The sequence below is a fragment of the Bos grunniens genome, chromosome 1 (assembly GCF_055505025.1).
Source record: "Bos grunniens cultivar Pamir isolate PY7600 chromosome 1, Bosgru_T2T1.0, whole genome shotgun sequence".
Classification (NCBI taxonomy): Eukaryota; Metazoa; Chordata; class Mammalia; order Artiodactyla; family Bovidae; genus Bos; species Bos grunniens.
This window is the reverse complement of record NC_141165.1, coordinates 100,019,066-100,036,289: the sequence shown is the minus strand read 5'-3', so window position 1 is coordinate 100,036,289 and position 17,224 is coordinate 100,019,066. Positions and strand designations below refer to the sequence as shown.

General features: G+C 35.6%; 1 protein-coding gene across 1 annotated transcript in view; it reads right to left on the bottom strand.

Annotated features, from left to right (window-relative positions):
* Window positions 1-1,040: 1,040 nt before the first annotated feature.
* Window positions 1,041-17,224, bottom strand: part of ATG3 (autophagy related 3) — a 34,748-nt gene continuing 18,564 nt past the window's right edge. Inside the window, exons 5-12 of the mRNA XM_086406690.1 lie at window positions 14,680-14,787; window positions 11,944-11,993; window positions 9,789-9,870; window positions 5,752-5,786; window positions 5,359-5,514; window positions 4,584-4,711; window positions 2,820-2,888; window positions 1,041-1,307 (exon numbers count right to left, since the gene is read on the bottom strand). Coding sequence (XP_086262816.1) covers window positions 1,226-1,307; window positions 2,820-2,888; window positions 4,584-4,711; window positions 5,359-5,514; window positions 5,752-5,786; window positions 9,789-9,870; window positions 11,944-11,993; window positions 14,680-14,787 — 710 coding nt within the window. The 3' untranslated portion in view covers window positions 1,041-1,225. The remainder of the gene's footprint in view (window positions 1,308-2,819; window positions 2,889-4,583; window positions 4,712-5,358; window positions 5,515-5,751; window positions 5,787-9,788; window positions 9,871-11,943; window positions 11,994-14,679; window positions 14,788-17,224) is intronic.

Here is a 17,224-nt window from a genome sequence, read left to right as displayed (position 1 = left end):
GGATCCTTCCAACCCAGGGATAAAATCCAGGTTTCCCACAGTGCAAGCAGATTCTTTACCGTCTGAGCCACCAGGGAAGCCCAACATCAGCTGAAGATTAATTTAAAGAGTAACCTGGTGGCATACATGAGCAAGCAGGCTATTCAGTCATTATTTTCATTATGGAGATTTCCTTAAAACACAAAAACTGGGTTAAAATTGGAAAAGGGGGAAAAATAAAGGGGCACTGAAGGTAAAGAGAGTATTTTTGAATAATGATAAAAAAAAACAAACCTAGAAACTAAGGTTCCTTAAACGCGGTCAGCCACTCCTGGTACGTGCTAAAGCGGTAACAGAATGTAAATGGAGTTCTCAAAGGGCCTGCGTTCTACTCCTTGGCTCTGTGAGTGTTCTTGCACACTTACCCTTTCTGAACTCCCAGACCCAGATCTATAAACTATACAACAAAGGGACTTCTTTAAACTTTAATATTAACTTAATTTTAATGTTAATTAAATTTAATTCAATTGAAATGCTAATATTCTATCCCCTGGAGAAGGAAATGGCAACCCACTTCAGTATTCTTGCCTGGGAAATCCCATGGACAGAGGAACCTGGTGGGCTTTAGTCCATGGGGTCACAAAGAGTTGGATGGACAGAACTGAGCATGCACGTGTACACACGCACACACAGGCAATCACAATAAGAAAAATATTCTTGAATCGAGAATTACTCTGGAAGCATTAACTTAAGAAAATAAGCACTTAATTTCCTGGCGTACAGTAAGTACTTCATCAATGTTAACTATTAGCAGATAGGAGACTTAGGGAGATAGAGGGAAAACAAAAGGAACAAAGAGCAAGAGAAAAGAAGGGAGAGGGAGTCTAGCATGCAGTATTTTCTAGTCCCAGCTCTCACACACAAATACACATTTAAATACCTTCCTCATAAATGTGAACCAAAAATACTCTTATCATCATTCTGTATATTTCTACACTTAAAGAATTATTATTTAAGAAAAATGCTATTACCACCTTTTTGATAAGAAGCAAGAAAAACAGTCTCTTTACACTCATTTTTATTAAACAAATAAGGCTGGTAGTGGAACAGTTTTTATTTAATGCATAAACATAAGTCTCTTTATTAGAGAAATTGTACATATTGGTGAATATGGTCAATGGTCACATCTATGGGTTAATTCCTTAAAAATCAGAACCAATAATTAGGATAGATTCTGTACTCTCTGTTACATCGTGAAGTGTCTTGTGTAGTCATATTCTATTGTTGGAATGACAGCTTGTACAAATTTCAAGAAAATTAGAAGATACCTAAAGGTTTTTAGCTAAGGAAAATAGATTGGTAAATTCCGATTTAAGCTAACATTGTAATTATCCATTTTATTAAGCAGTAACTCCTCAGAAAATTTATAGAACACAGAATCTTAAATCAAGTATATTAAAAAAAAAAACATTCATTCATGCAAGCTGGTGTCTATTCAACACAAGGCTCTCTACAACTTTAAGAATGCTTGACTTATCCCGATTTAATATTTGCATGTTAAGACTTCTTAAAAAGTACAAGTTCTTATCAGCCCAAATATTTTAATATATAAGTAAGGACATTGTTGCACATATTTAAATGAGTGGGAAATGGCTTTTTTACTGCCTATAAGTTTTTTAGAGTATGTTAGAAAATGAGACAGTGTGAAGAATATAAAAATACTGAAGCAAAAGAACAAAAAATAGGTAAAAATCCTCGATAAGGACTGATTCTTGGTTAGTATATGTACCTGCCATAGAATCTGCTATACTGGACTGTCTAACAAATTTCTGAATTTTTTTCCTATGTTCCACTGCACTTAGAAACATTAAGAGCTTAATTTTTAATTGATGACTCAATTAGAATTACATAGAGTCTTCCAAGTTGCTATATAGCTTCAAAAATAGAGATGAATACTCATATTATGCATAATAGGCTTTCAACAGTAAATCTGGTTTGGACCAAAAACTCCTGGTTGTTTCAATATCACACCAGCTCAGTGTTTCTCTGAGGGACACACATTCTGTTAGCAATGCTCATGTTATCTATAGTTCCAAGACAGTGGCAACCCCTCAGTCTACATCTAACAGTGAGTGGCATGAACCACTCATTTAAGCTGTTTGGTATTTAAACCATTGACTTTGGTTGCTTATCACAAATCCAGGCTATGGGCATGTGTATTTCAGGATCCAGTAGTTCACTTAATTCCTCTTGTCAACCCCAGAAAAATAAATGGGTACTCGTATCTGGAGAAAAATGAGAATACTGTATTTGAAGACTACCTGAAATAGAATTCATGTGCTTTTTACTTTTCTTCACTTCAGAGATCTCAGACAAAACCCAACTTTACTTTTTACCTGATAGGAAAGTACACTTTTGATAACATGCTAAATTAGGAATATATCTTGAGGAAAAGATATTCATGTGTTATCCTCTAAATTCATAGGTTACTCATCTTTCATCAACAGACTAAGCGTTTTGAGTTTCTTTCCCATCAAGAGTTAACAGTTATGAATTGCATACTCTCAGCCATTGCCTTCTGAACAAACAAAGGTACTTGGCAACCTGCTACCTAGAAGCACATATTGCTCTGAAGCTCTGTAATAAAGCAGAGTGAACTGGTTCACACAGGGATACGTGCTCAACAACTGAACCAGGCCAGAACTATCACAGTGCAACATTTTCCAAATAAAGACTCCCACTAAAATTTCCACATATGAGGGGCTAAATTTCTCAAAAAGGGGGAAAAAAATCCCAGAAGCACTTTGCCTCTAGTCACATACACAGACAGGTAAGGATACATATGAACACCAAGTTCTCCCCCTCCTTCTGCAACAGTCTCAATGATTTTCTTCATCACCTCAGCATGCCTAAATGCAAAAGAATAAATATTAGCATAGGTCAACTGGATCAAAATAGGAAAAGCAAGTTTTTGTTTGTGAAAATTTTTACTGTCAGTGATTTTAATATATAACAGTAATTACGTAAAATATTCTCCTCCCTACTCTCCAACAAGCCAGACTGTTGAGTCATGCAGACAATTTTACCGGGGGAGGGGCTAATTTTAAAAAGCTATGGTAGTCACAAAGGAACACAATAGAACTAGTTAGCTTTCCTATGATGGGGGCGGAAGTGGGGTAGGGAAGAAAATCAGAGAAAGGGAAATCATACCAGGGCACAACTGCAGAGCAAAGGCTTTCTGCTCTGAGAAATAAACAAGAATCCAACCAGACAAATTCAAAAAAGTTACATGAAAATGGTTGGTAAAAAACAACAACAAAAAAGAAGTATTTATAATGCTGTGATTTTGACTGCTTAAATATTTAATAGAGAATAAGCCACAACTCAGTTAAAGAAAAGCCAGTTGGTCAAAGTTCATATATATATTTTTTTTCAGATAAAAATTATCTGATTCTAATTAGAAAAAAAAATTTTGCCTTTATATAAAGGATCTTTATCTAAAGTTTTCCACAAATCTTTTCATGGCCAACTGGTAAATCTCCTATGCTACATAAAACAGGGATATCAGAGTAATTATCTGAGCAAATTAACTGAGTAAAGGGCATCATACAGAAGAAATGAACTTTTATATGTATCCTGGCTTAAATAGCACTACTTCAATCTCTGAATGCAACCTTCATGACAGAGGCAATCAACTTAGAAGATGAGAGTAAATGTACTGGCCCTGAGAATATGAAGACATAATCTGAAGCAGCCAATGGCAAGGCCTAAAATGCCTTGATTATGTATATAGACTCAGTGTCACTTTTTTAGCCCTGTGAAAACACACTGATACAAAGAAATACCAAATTAGAAAATGTACTTGATTTGGTAGGGTTGGAAACTTAACTGAAAAGTAGAGGAGAATAGAAATTTTGCACACATCTCCCTTCACTAACCAATAAAAGGAGATTAATAGGTCACCTAGAAAAAGCACAAAGTTAACTTTATATCGGAGAAGGCAATGGCACTCCACTCCTGTACTCTTGCCTGGAAAATTCCATGGATGGAGGAGCCTGGTAGGCTGCAGTCCATGGGGTCGCTAAGAGTCAGATACCACTGAGCGACTTCACTTTCACGCATTGGAGAAGGAAATGGCAACCCACTCCAGTGTTCTTGCCTGGAGAATGCAGGGACGGGGGAGTCTGGTGGGCTGCTGTCTATGGGGCTGCACAGAGTCGGACATGACTGAAGTGACTTAGCAGCAGCAGCAGCGGTAACTTTATATTCCACATTCACAGAAAGATCACAACAGAGCAAACCATTAGTATTTTTTAATCTAAAAAGAATCTTCCAAAATATTCCTGGAGCTAATAAAAGGAGTAAAATCACAAAAATCTATACTGTAACACAACACAAAAGAACAAAAAAATATTCTTAATGAATTGAAACTTAGAAGAAATTGATAAATTTTTTTTTGGTCTTATATATTACTTAAACACAAAAACATTTCTAAGGAAGACAATAGAATTTTATTTATGAAGTAAATTTTTTTCTGTTCAGACACTGTTTACACAGACTCTCAAGTGGTAAATCCATGAAGTGTACACACACACAACACACACCTGCATGGGTGAACTGAACACATAGGAGGTGGTGGGAGATGAGGGTGATTTTCAATGGTCACTGTTTTCTTCACATGATCTTGACTGATGTCTTCGTACATGTGCTCAACTGTTAAAGGCTGCCGTTGCTGAAACCATAAAAAATGCTTTGAAATTACTGTTTAAGAACTTTTAGGCTTAAACTTTAGTCTTTATAAATATACTTAGCCCCACCTTCCACATCACTTGCAATTTCAAATTCTATACTATTTAGAATCACCAGATCATTTGGGGCAAAGTACCAAGTAGGCAGGGAAGAGAGTCTGTCCATCAAGGCTATGTGACATCAGCTATCATCTAATACAGAAAAAAGTCCACAAAAAGGCAAGTTCAGAGCTATCAAAACATTTTATAACTTTATAACATCTTTTAGGCCTACTTGTTTTCCATTTATAGTCACTGGAATGACAGGTTAAACAAGTTAATTTTATTTTAGTTTTCCTTTATTACAAACCAACTTCAATTTTCTTCACATTTCGAAGGGGTAAGCTCTAGGGACCAAGGAATAAACGTTAACAGATTATTTCTGTTTAATCCTTAGCAGTGTTGTTTCACATTGAATAATTCCTAGTTTCTTCAAAATAAGAATCGAATTCAACATTAATCACAAAATAACAAAACAAATGATTCCTAAAACTTTAAAGGCCAAAATATATACCCATGGACTTAATGACAAAAGAATTCAACCCTCAAATTTTAAATATTTACACTAAAATAAATTTTTCTTTAGTTTTACCTCATCATAGCCGAACAACCATAGTCGTGGTGTCTGGTAATATTTATCATAAGTGATGTAAAGGTCATAAGTTCTGGTTTGCAAAATAGCATCCTCACCTCCAGCATCAGTTTTAGCTTTACAAGCTTCTACTATTTTCCTTGTATCTAGAGTAGCCTGGTAATAGTGGAGAAAAATTTACAACCATTAAAATCACTATGTGGTGTTTTGGCAAATCTTCCCATCCTATGTATTTTTTATTCAACAGCAGATATAACAAAATTCAAAGCTAAAATGTTACATGCTATAAACAAAGTACACATAAAAAACTCATTTGATAGATCAAGATATTAGGAACACTAATCCCCAAGTTTACTCGTTAAAAATTAACTAAAGAAAACTCGATTTACAAACCTCATCTGTTTCCAATAATCCACTCTCTTCATATTCTGTTATAAAAAGCAACAAAAGATTAATCAAGTTCAAAATAATTTCCTAAACCAAATTACATATTACTTCAGAGAATGCAAAACCTGGGTTTTTGCTTTAGTTTCGACTGAATATACTGAATAAATGAGAGAGCTAATTCTATATTTCTAAAGAAGCAGATACTCTACCTAACAGTGCCAGAGAAAGTCAGCATACTTGAGGCTTGATCTATTACTAATACCAAGTGGCACAATAATACTACAGGGTCCTTGGTGACTCCATAGGGTACGCAAGGATATTTATATAACTGCGTAAGACATGCTCGTTAAGGTCATCAGTGACTTCTACTTGCTGAATCCAGTGGTAAATTCCTCGTTTTCATCTTCAGTTCAGTTCAGTTGCTCAGTCGTGTCTGACTCTTTGCGAACCCATGAATCACAGCACACCAAGCCTCCCTGTCCATCACCAACTCCTGGAATTCACTCAGACTCACGTCCATCGAGTCAGTGATGCCATCCAGCCATCTCATCGTCTGTCGTCCCCTTCTCCTCCTACCCCCAATCCCTTCCAGCATCAGGGTCTTTTCCAATGAGTCAACTCTTCGCCTCTTAAGAACATCTGGCATGATTTATTTCTTCTTCCTTGCAACGTTTTCCTTCCTCAGCCTTTAAGATACTACATTTTCCTTGCTTTCCTCCCACCTCACTAACTTTTCCTTCACGATCTCCTATGCTGGTCCTGTTCAACATCTACAGTAACCGAAAGCTGAGTTTTTGGAACTTGCCTCTTCTTCATCCACACCAACTCCCTTAAAGATTTCATCTAGTCCCAATGACTTTAAATGCTGATGACTCTTGAATTTATTCCCTTACTGCAAACATTGATACCCAACTATTTGTTTATGACTCGAATGAATGACTAGGGGGCAGCACAAGTATCATATGTCAAAAACTGAGCTCCTGACTTCCTCTCCAAAGCCATTCATTCCCCATCTGAATAACATCATTCTACACACTCAGGTCAAAAACCCTGGAGTCACACGTGACCACTCGTGTCACATTCAACCCAGCAACAAATATTCTTTTGGCCCTACCCTCAAAATTTCTAGAATCCTCAGTTTCTCTTCACCTCCAGTTACCACCTGAGCCCATGTCACAGTCGTTTCTTGCCTAGATTATCAAAATAGACGCCTAACTGTTGTCCCACACCCATTCAGTCTTTATTCTCAACACTGCAGTCATAGCCATCTTAAAATCTCATTCTGTTGTTCCTTTACTTAAAAAAACCCCATCAGCTTCTCATCTCAGAGTTAAAGCCAGGGCCCTACACCATCTGGTTCCCAGGTTACCTCTCTAACTCCATGCCTTATTACCCTCTCCTCGCGCCTCTCTAAAAATAGGAGTCTCCTTGCAGTATTTATATAAGTCATATGTGTTCCCACTTCAGGGCCTTTGTACTCTTCCTCAGATAATCAAACAGTTTGTCCGCTTACTTGTCAGGCTATACTCAAAAGGCATATCCTCAGTGAGGTTTCTCTTAACCAACCTATTTAAAAATTACAACACTCATCCTACTACAAGACTCCCTATTTCTGCCTGCCTTTACTTTTCTCCCTAACACTTATAACCATCTGAGACAGTTTATGTTTTGCTTTATCTATTGTTTTGTCTGTGTCCCCTAAATCAAATATTAGCTCTCTGAGATCATGTCTACTGCTTTATCTCCTCCACCAAATGTAGTATCCGATATATAGACACTGTCTTGCTCAGTAAATATTTGCTGAAAAATGGATGAAAATTAACTGTTATATTAGGTACCAATGACACTTTTTAAGCAAAATTCCATATATAGCAATTCTTTCTTTAATTCTATCCAAGGGAAATGTAACAAACATACTAGAAGGTAGTCAGATATTTAAGGCAATTCTATAGCTTGAACTCTAAAAACTGTTCAGTTCAGTTCAGTTCAATTGCTCAGTTATGTCCGACTCTTTGCAACCACATGCACTGCAGCACACCAGGCTTCCCTGTCCATCACCAACCCCCGAAGCTTGCTCAAGCTCATGTCCATCAAGTTAGTGACGCCATCCAACCATCTCATCCTCTGTCATCCCCTTCTCCTGTCTTCAATCTTGCCTAGCATCAGGGTCTTTTCTTACGAGTCAGTTCTTCACATCAGGTGGCCAAAGTATTGAAGTACTAAAACAGTACTTTATTCATAACGTTTCCTGCTCCAACTTAACAACTGTATACCATTGAGAGACAGAATCCAGAAATGAGCATTTGTGCAAGAAGGTGGTCTGACAACTATGAGACTTCCATGTGGAAATCAATCTAAATGAGTAGATCTGGGTTGGGGTTTAGTCGTGGATGTCTTGAGTGTAGACATGGTATATGAGTTTCCTGTGATCAATTTTGGTTACAAGTAAACTCATCTGGATTTCTTCAACGAATAGAAGTATACATGGAAATAAGGATAAAATTCTCACTAGAATCCAGGAACAGATATACAGCTAGGTTTCATGGAAGCTCAAAAGTAATTTAGGAAACAAAACTGAAAGTTACTTAATTCTTTTTGAAAGGTACTTTTAAGTCAAAGGATTCCCTGGTGGCTCAGATGGTAAAAGAATCTTCCGGCAATGTGGGAGACCTGAGTTTGATCCTTGGGTTGGGAAGATGCCCTGGAGGAGGGCATGTAACGCACTCCAGTATTCTTGCCTGGAGAATCCCTGTGGACAGAGGAGCCTGGCAGGCTACAGTCCAACCCATGAGGTCACAAAGAATCAGACACAACTCAGCAACTAACACTTTCACTTTTTAAGTCAAGGCTACTCTGGTTGATTAGGCTAAGCTGCCACTGCCTCTTCAGCAGACACCACTTGCCATCTCTACAGATACTATCTTCTACTTCTGCATTCTATCTCACTAAATTCTAGGTACTGGGGGGATTTGGCCACTTTACAGCCTCCAAAATGCCTGCGCTGTCATTTTTCATATTCTCTTCTTTTTTCCAACTGCTAACCCTCTCTCTATACATACATATATTCATATTTAAACTCTCATAGAAAATCTAATGCATTTTACACACCATTCTTCCTGCCAGACTACAGTCTCCAATTACAGAAGTTACAAGAGTAGATAAAAATCTACCTGGGAGTGTAGGGAGTGAGCAGAAAAAGAGAGTGAAATACCATAAAATAGCAACATTTAACAGCTAAGCAGAAGTAAAAGAGCCTGGGAAGAAGACTTAGAAGAAACAGTCAAGGAAGGAGGAGGAAAATCCCATGTTATAAAAACCAAGGGAGGAAAAGGTTAACAGAATCAAACAAATATACAGAGAAGGTAAGTACTATAAAGACAGATTGGGCTTAATAGAGAGGTTGTCCTGGTGACAGCAATTTCTTCCATCTACTTTTAAATATCTGAAATTTCATATTAAAGATTATCATGCTAATAAAATATGAAGTTTTGAATAGCCATATACTTTTAGACCTGTATTACTGTGTTCTGTTAGTACAATGGGTTTCAATCTCTTGTAACAATTATTTACTAAAACATTAAGTCTCAACTCTCAACTGGCAATCCTAGGAAGGCACTTCCGATTCTTAGGAAGCAGTGGGAGGATTCAAAAGGCCCCATTAAGAATAACTATCATAAGGTTTAAGTAGTAAAATGCTATCAAAAAGGAAAAAGAAAATACTAAATCCCTAAACAAATTTTCTTCTGTTCTGAAAGAATTTAGGAATTAGCTTAAGAATCTGTATCTTATGGCTATCTCCAGCATTAAATATTTATGATCAATACTGATCCAGCAGAAATGATGCTATCAAGGCCATGCTCTGGGTAAAGTCTAAGAGCAAGGTAAGTTCTGCACTGATTAAATTTAAACTAAACAAATCCTCTCTAGGCTGTTAAATGTTAAAATTCAGAACTCAATAAAGTAGAATTCTTAATCCATACCAATTACATATAGTCTACAATCAATACTCTATTGTGATTAAAACAAATCCATAACACAAATACCTTCCATATCTGCAGCTTCTCCTTCATCTTCCTCTTCCTCCTCCTCACATAAAGCTGAGCAATCTTGGAGTTTTATACTGTCCTTTGAAATTAATTAAATTTAAAGTCATTTAAAAATGTTCATGAGTTCAAATACTGAGCACCCACACGCCAGCACAGTGCTAACCACTGCAAAAGTAAGCATGATGAGATATTTCTTATACTCAAAAAACTCCTACTTCATGATAAACCCATAAACCAATCATTAAAAACCATGTGCTAACCACTGTGACTGAAAAATACAAAAAGTATAGAAGCACCAGGAGTCATTTAAAAATTGTTGCCGGTTGCACTTCTGACAAAACAATATTTCTAGCTAACCAATTCACCAGTATTAGAAAGTCAGTTCAAAGTTAACTCATACACTTAAAGGAGAAAAAATATATAAATATATATATTTATAAATCACAATACATTTATATGTTATTATTATTATAAATCAAATACTATCGTATTCTCTAATTTAACATTCCTGGTTGAATTAAGCAATTACAATTATTATAACATATAAGATTTTAGTTCAATTTCTTAACTATATCTGCATCAAAATGACATAATGCTAACCAAAGACAAGCCTAATATAATATACAATTATCACTTTCACAAAATTAATATTCTAAAAATCTGAAGTCAATGTAGTAGGTCAAAAAACTGGACGTTTAGTTTCACCTAATTTATAATTTTATTTTAATAGTATGTATTCTAAGCACTAAATTATTTAAAAAAATCATGTAAATTCTGTATTAAATAGGAAATGACAGGGAAGATAAATTCTAGTTGTAAATTATTCCAAGTACTCAACCATTAGTAAGACATGAGAATGCTAAGTGGGATACTAAGTACCGTATAAACCATTATTAAATTTATTACAAATTCCTGAGAGGGTTTATCATAAACCTATCAAAACAATGGATCCACACTCTGCCATTTATTATTCCCAAAGTCTGATCCATACACATTAATCGCTAGAATAAACAAGAGCTTCTGAAGCAGCACAGCCATTTATGTAATTTCTCCTTAGTCAAATTCTCCAAAAAGCAGAACTTCAAAAGGATGAATTCTCAGACTAATGAACTGAACCGTAATCCCTAGCAAGCATTAAATTGTACCCTGGGAAAAAAAAGAAAAAACCTTGTTTGGGTTTTTAACACCTTCTGTTAAGCCCCAGTAACAAATCCCAAAAGATCCAAGTGACAAAAACACACAAAGACGATGATCTTAAACTAGGAACTGCTGCGGCTGTTTCAGAAAGACAGAAAGAACAGTTACTCTGTCAAATAGTCTATCCTCTACGAGAATGGACTATTTAACAAAATAGTTAAGAAAATATAAAGGTGAAAGTGTTTTACATTATATTTCAAACAACTATATAAAAATATGAAGACAACTATAAATATTCTTTAGAAATGAAAAGCTAATATAGATAGTCTAAATTACTGAAAAGTTTCAAGCAGAAAATTTCTACCCAATTGTATATTTTTACCCTTCCTTCAAATAAACTGTACAATATAACCCAAGTGATTTAGCTTTTACTCATTCAAAACGTCATGATTTTGGATGCTATAAAGCTTCCTTTAAATTTTCAAAATGAAAAACAGAACAAAAAATAAGAATCCCTCAAATCAGCAGTAAATTAAGAAACTTCAGAAGAAATGAATAAACTGCTTAAGACAATGTTTAAACTACAAATTTAAACACGATATTTATATCAGCAATCTATTAAAGTAATCAGCAAGTAAGTAAATCCCCTCAAAAACCTCCACTTACAGAATGTGTGGGACTTTTGTTTAAAAATAAAAAGCCATTTCTTGTAAACTGGCCTAGAAATCTTCCCAAATAGTAAAAATTTATAGATTTTAACCAGTTACAGTCTCAAAAAAATGTTTTTCTTAACCATTTGACAGAGTAAAGAAAAGAGAAGCTCTGGGAAAACAGTAGTGTTTTGGTATGCTGATGCAGAAAAATAAGAGGAAATAAAATAGCTGGAATTTAAAAGAGTTGATAATAAATACTGATAGTAAGAGTTTGCATATGAATGATATGAATAACCTCAAAATAAATATACAAGCAAATAACTAGGTCACTGAATTTAAAAACATAACTAATTAACCATTACCTTGCTTTCCAGTGTAATCTCCTTAACTGCTTCGGTTATTCCTGCAATACCTGTTTAAAATTCAGCAGAAAATAACTAAAATTAAGTTGTAAAGATCTTCAATTTACCTGATTTGAGCAATATAAAAACTTTTAACATTATCCAAATTCTCAAAATTCTCTGAAATGAGAAAGCAATGTTAGCAGAACTTTTACAAATGAACTCTAATGGTAATAAATAATCACAAAGGTACTTCTCAAAATTAAATAACTTTTAAAATATCAGTTTAATATTTTACCATAAATTATCCTAGCCTATCTTTCCTCATTTAGTATCCTTCATTTATTTTATTTACTTCCCTTGTGTGAGCCTATCAAAATAAATATTCTCACAAAGTAAAGAGACTATAGGGGTCGTATAACCTGCAATGAAATTTTCTGAGTAAGATAATGGTTATGTTAAATATGTTATTTGCTTCAGAGATCTAGGACATCCAAAGGAAGTAATATTCACATCAGATTTATATAAGACTTTCTATTTTACTGCTTCTGTATTTTATATAGTTCTCACAAACACTGTTTTGTAAAGTAGTCACGGTAATGGTTTCTCCCTATAAAGAAATGAAGTCTCCAGAGAAAGAAACTTGTATAAATCTCACAGTTACATGAAGAACCTGGGATTCAAATCCACACCTACTCTTCGGTTCAGTGCTCTGTCCACTGTACCTCATTAAACAGCTACCTTGGAAACCACTTGTCTCAATGAAGGTGACATTAAGAAGATGGCAGGATCATAAGTCAGCTAAATAATATTTCTAATTCAAGACATCCATCAGTGTTTTCAAATGATTCAACAAGGATGGGAAACAGTAAAGGAAAAAAAAAAAAAAACCCTAAACACGAAATATTGCTTTGCTCCTTTGTTTATCTTCTGAAGCTTTGATATATCTGTTCAATATATCCAATCCAAAGAGTTACTTTCAAATAGAAAATGTCAGTCACAATCCATAGCTCAAGCATAAAGCTTTTATATCAGAGTAGTTTTTCTAGAAATTATTTTATAATAGGTATGATTATTAACATAATGGATTTCTATTACAACTCACTGAGACTTCACAGAAACCAACAAAATAAACCTCTTCAATCCATCTAAATATAATGCAGTAGCATCCCATTAAATCAGACTCTCCTAAAAGGAGGACACATTGGAAAAGAAAAAGAAAGCTGAAAGGATTCTTATGAAGGTAACACTGTACCAGTTGTGATGGTTAATCTCATATGTCAACTTGGGTAGGTTATTGTATCCCATAGTTTGATCAAACAGCAGTCTAAATGTTACTTCTGAAGGTTATTTTTTAAATGTGCTTAACATTTAAATCAGTATACTTAAGAGTAAAGCAGATCACTCTCCATAATGTAGGTGAGCCTCATTCAATCAGCAGATGGTTAAGAAAAAGAGACTTAGTCTCTTAATAGACTTTTTTTCTTAAGAAAAAAAGACAGTCTCTAGAGGAATTAATTCTACTTCCAGACTGGCCTCAGACTCTAGCTGTATCAACTGACCATTACCAGTCTTTAGGCTGCTGGCCAGCCTGTCCTTTACATTTCAGAATTGCTAGCTTCCACAATCATGTAAAAGGACTTCCCTAATGGCTTAGAGGGTGAAGAATCTGCCTGCAATGCAGGACACCCCAGTTTGATTCCTGTGTCAGGAAGATCCCCTGGAGAAGGGATAGGCTACCCACTCTAGTATTCTTGGGCTACCCTGGTAGCTCAGACTGTAAAGAATCCACCTGCAATGTGGAGACCTGGTTCAATCCCTGGGTTGGGAAGATTCCCTGGAGGAAGGGTTATCCGGCAACCCACTCCAGTATTCTGGCCTGGAGAATCCTCATGGACAGAGGAGCCTGGCAGGCTACAGTCCATGGGGTCTCTCAAAGGATTGGACACAACTGACTGACTAAGGACAGCACAGCACAATCATTCCAACACCTGCTTATCTCTGTGATGAATGCCTTTGTAAATATGCACCTGGTTTCTGGGACAGGGATTAAGGAATACAACTAGACAACTGAGAGGCTAACTTGACATCAGAAACACAGTGCTATAACCAGTGGCTCTACTCTATCAACAGGCAATTTCTTACAGACGTGCCATCCACATCTTCCAGTAATGAAGACAAAAACAGAAAAATGGAAAGATTTTTGGAAGATGCAGGGGAAAAAACATACAAAAAGTCTAACAGCACTATTCAGTTGAGGAAAGAGGATGATTTTGAAATTATTTTAAGAAGTTCTTCAAACTGCTAGTTTCTCTAGGCCTTGACATAACAATATTCAACTCATTAAGGAACAAGAAAGCTTCAAGGAACTCAGGTCCTGAATCTGTTTTTGAATCATTTAAGGAAACAGATGGCAGTGTCCTTTCCTGAGCAGAGGAAAAACGAACTGAAAGAGGTACTTTTTCCTGTGCAGATTATTTAGCATTCTGACTACTGCAGTGAATCTCAACTGAAAGCAATACTTTTGCCTTCATGGTATATTTGGCAGTGCATAGTGGCAAGTAGCACAGTACTATAAAATGTGGTACACTCCAAAGGCATTTTTTCCTAATTTGTTCTCCAGCTTCTTTTCACATAAAAATCTTCTGGTACAAAACTATACCTTGTGTTGCTTTATTTTTTAAATCAAGGCTGTTATAAAAGATTGCAAAAGAGTTTAAAAGAAATTAAACACATGCCATTCTATTCTCCTCTTACCTGTATTATGATAAGTATCTACCCATCCCCCATCGCCATCATCTTCTTCAATGATAGCTTCCAATTCATCTGAATATTCCATCTGTTTACACCGCTTATAGCATGGAACTATAAAGAAATGCCAAGGGCAGTTACTAGGATATATTCTGCTTTCTGTAAATCCATTTTTAAAAGAGAGTTTATTCCACAAAATATATTCCTACCATCAAAATATTAAGTGAATATTATATTTTATTTCTAATAAGAGTATTTAAGAGTTACACTCAATCAACAGACATATAATTATTTGATGACACTTATCTTTCCCTAAATAGCTTTGTGAGAAGACAAGTAGAAAGGCTCTACTGAGAGTGTTCAAAGTATGCTCTACCTTTATGATCTGTGATCAGCAAACCTGAAGTCAGAGATGACATTGTTCAACCTCAGGCTAATGAATAACATATCATTTTAGTACTTTACTCTCAGAACATGGAGGCACTACTTGTCATACTCAGAGGTGGTAGAGGTGACCTCTGGTTTACAACGTTAAAGTAACTTTCAATATGAGCTTCATAATTTGTATTTAAGCTCCAGCTATTAATAATGGATAAACCAGTGTAAAGTTCACTAATCTGCTAAATTTTACTCTCTCACACAAATTGGTGCCAAGTTCTTCATATAGCATATGCTTCGATCAACAGGTATTATTCACATAAGCCTAAAACTGAAAAATTATAAGGTAAAAACATTGCAGTGTGGGGTCACCAAAGTGCTATTAATCTCTTGATTTTTTTTAAAAACAAGCAAGATAGACATGACCAATCCCATCAAAAACTATATTGATATAAACTGACCAATCCCATCAAAAACTATATTGATATAAACTATATTGATACAAAAGTGATGTTTTGTACATATTTTGCCTTTCCTATAATGAGTAGAACACAAATCAATGCATTGTTATATGTCATTAGACTGTGAATGTAACAACCTTTTGATGTTTTCAAATTAGCTTCAAAATAACCTCATTAATTTCATAAATACTTGTTTCAGAAACACGTTTGTGCCTACAGGTAATCTTTCAATGATACAATGGATAATAAAACCTCTAGCTTTGAGATTTTAGATATCAAAAGTAGTATCAATTATACCTTCCATGAAAAACTTAGGTTTAAAAAAGACTGATAATTAAGTAGCTGAAAAGATTATAATTATGAAGTCCACTTAAAAGGTCCCACAAGGGTGTCTTTTCACCTTGCTTATAGTTTCCTTTGTTGTGCAGAAGCTTTTAATTAGGTCCCATTTATTTATTTTTGCTTTTATTTCCAATATTCTGAGAGGTGGGTCATAGAGGATCCTGTTGTGATTTATGTCAGAGAGTGTTTTGCCTATGTTCTCCTCTAGGAGTTTTATAGTTTCTGAAGGTCTTATGTTTAGATCTTTAATCCATTTTGAGTTTATTTTTGTGTATGGTGAAAAGACAGCCTTCAGAATGGGAGAAAATAACAGCAAATGAAGCAACTGACAAACAACTAATCTCAAAAATACAAGTAACTCCTGTAGCTCAATTCCAGAAAAATAAACGACCCAATCAAAAAATGGGCCGAAGAACTAAATAGACATTTCTCCAAAGAAGACATACAGATGGCTAACAAACATATGAAAAGATGCTCAACATCACTCATTATCAGAGAAATGCAAATCAAAACCACAATGAGGCACCATCTCACGCCGGTCAGAATGGAAGCTATCCAAAAGTCTACAAGCAATAAATGCTGCAGAGGGTGTGGAGAAAAGGGAGCCCTCTTACACTGTTGGTGGGAATGCAAACTAGTACAGCCACTATGGAGAACAGTGTGGAGATTCCTTAAAAAACTGGAAACAGAATTGCCTTATGACCCAGCAATCCCACTGCTGGGCATACACACTGAGAAAACCAGAAGGGAAAGAGACACGTGTACCCCAATGTTCATCCCAGCACTGTTTATAATAGCCAGGACATGGACGCAACCTAGATGTCCATCAGCAGACGAATGGATAAGAAAGCTGTGGTACATATACACAATGGAGTACTACTCAGCCATTAAAAAGAATTCATTTGAATCAGTTCTAATGAGGTGGATGAAACTGGAGCCTATTATACAGAGTGAAGTAAGCCAGAAAGAAAAACACCAATACAGTATACTAACACATATATATGGAAGTTAGAAAGATGGTAACGATAACCCTGTATGCGAGACAGCAAAAGAGACACAGATGTACGGAACAGTCTTTTGGACTCTGTGGGAGAGGGAGAGGGTGGGATGATTTGGGGGAATGGCATGGAAACATGTATAATATCATATAAGAAATGAATCGCCAGTCCAGGTTCGATGCATGATACAGGATGCTCGGGGCTGATGCACTGGGATGACCCAAAGGGATGGGATGGGAAGGGAGGTGGGTAACACATGTACACCCGTGGCAGATTCATGTCAGTGTATGGCAAAACAAATACAATATTGTAAAGTAATTAACCTCCAATTAAAATAAATACATTAAAAAAAAAAAAAAGGTCCAACAAGGG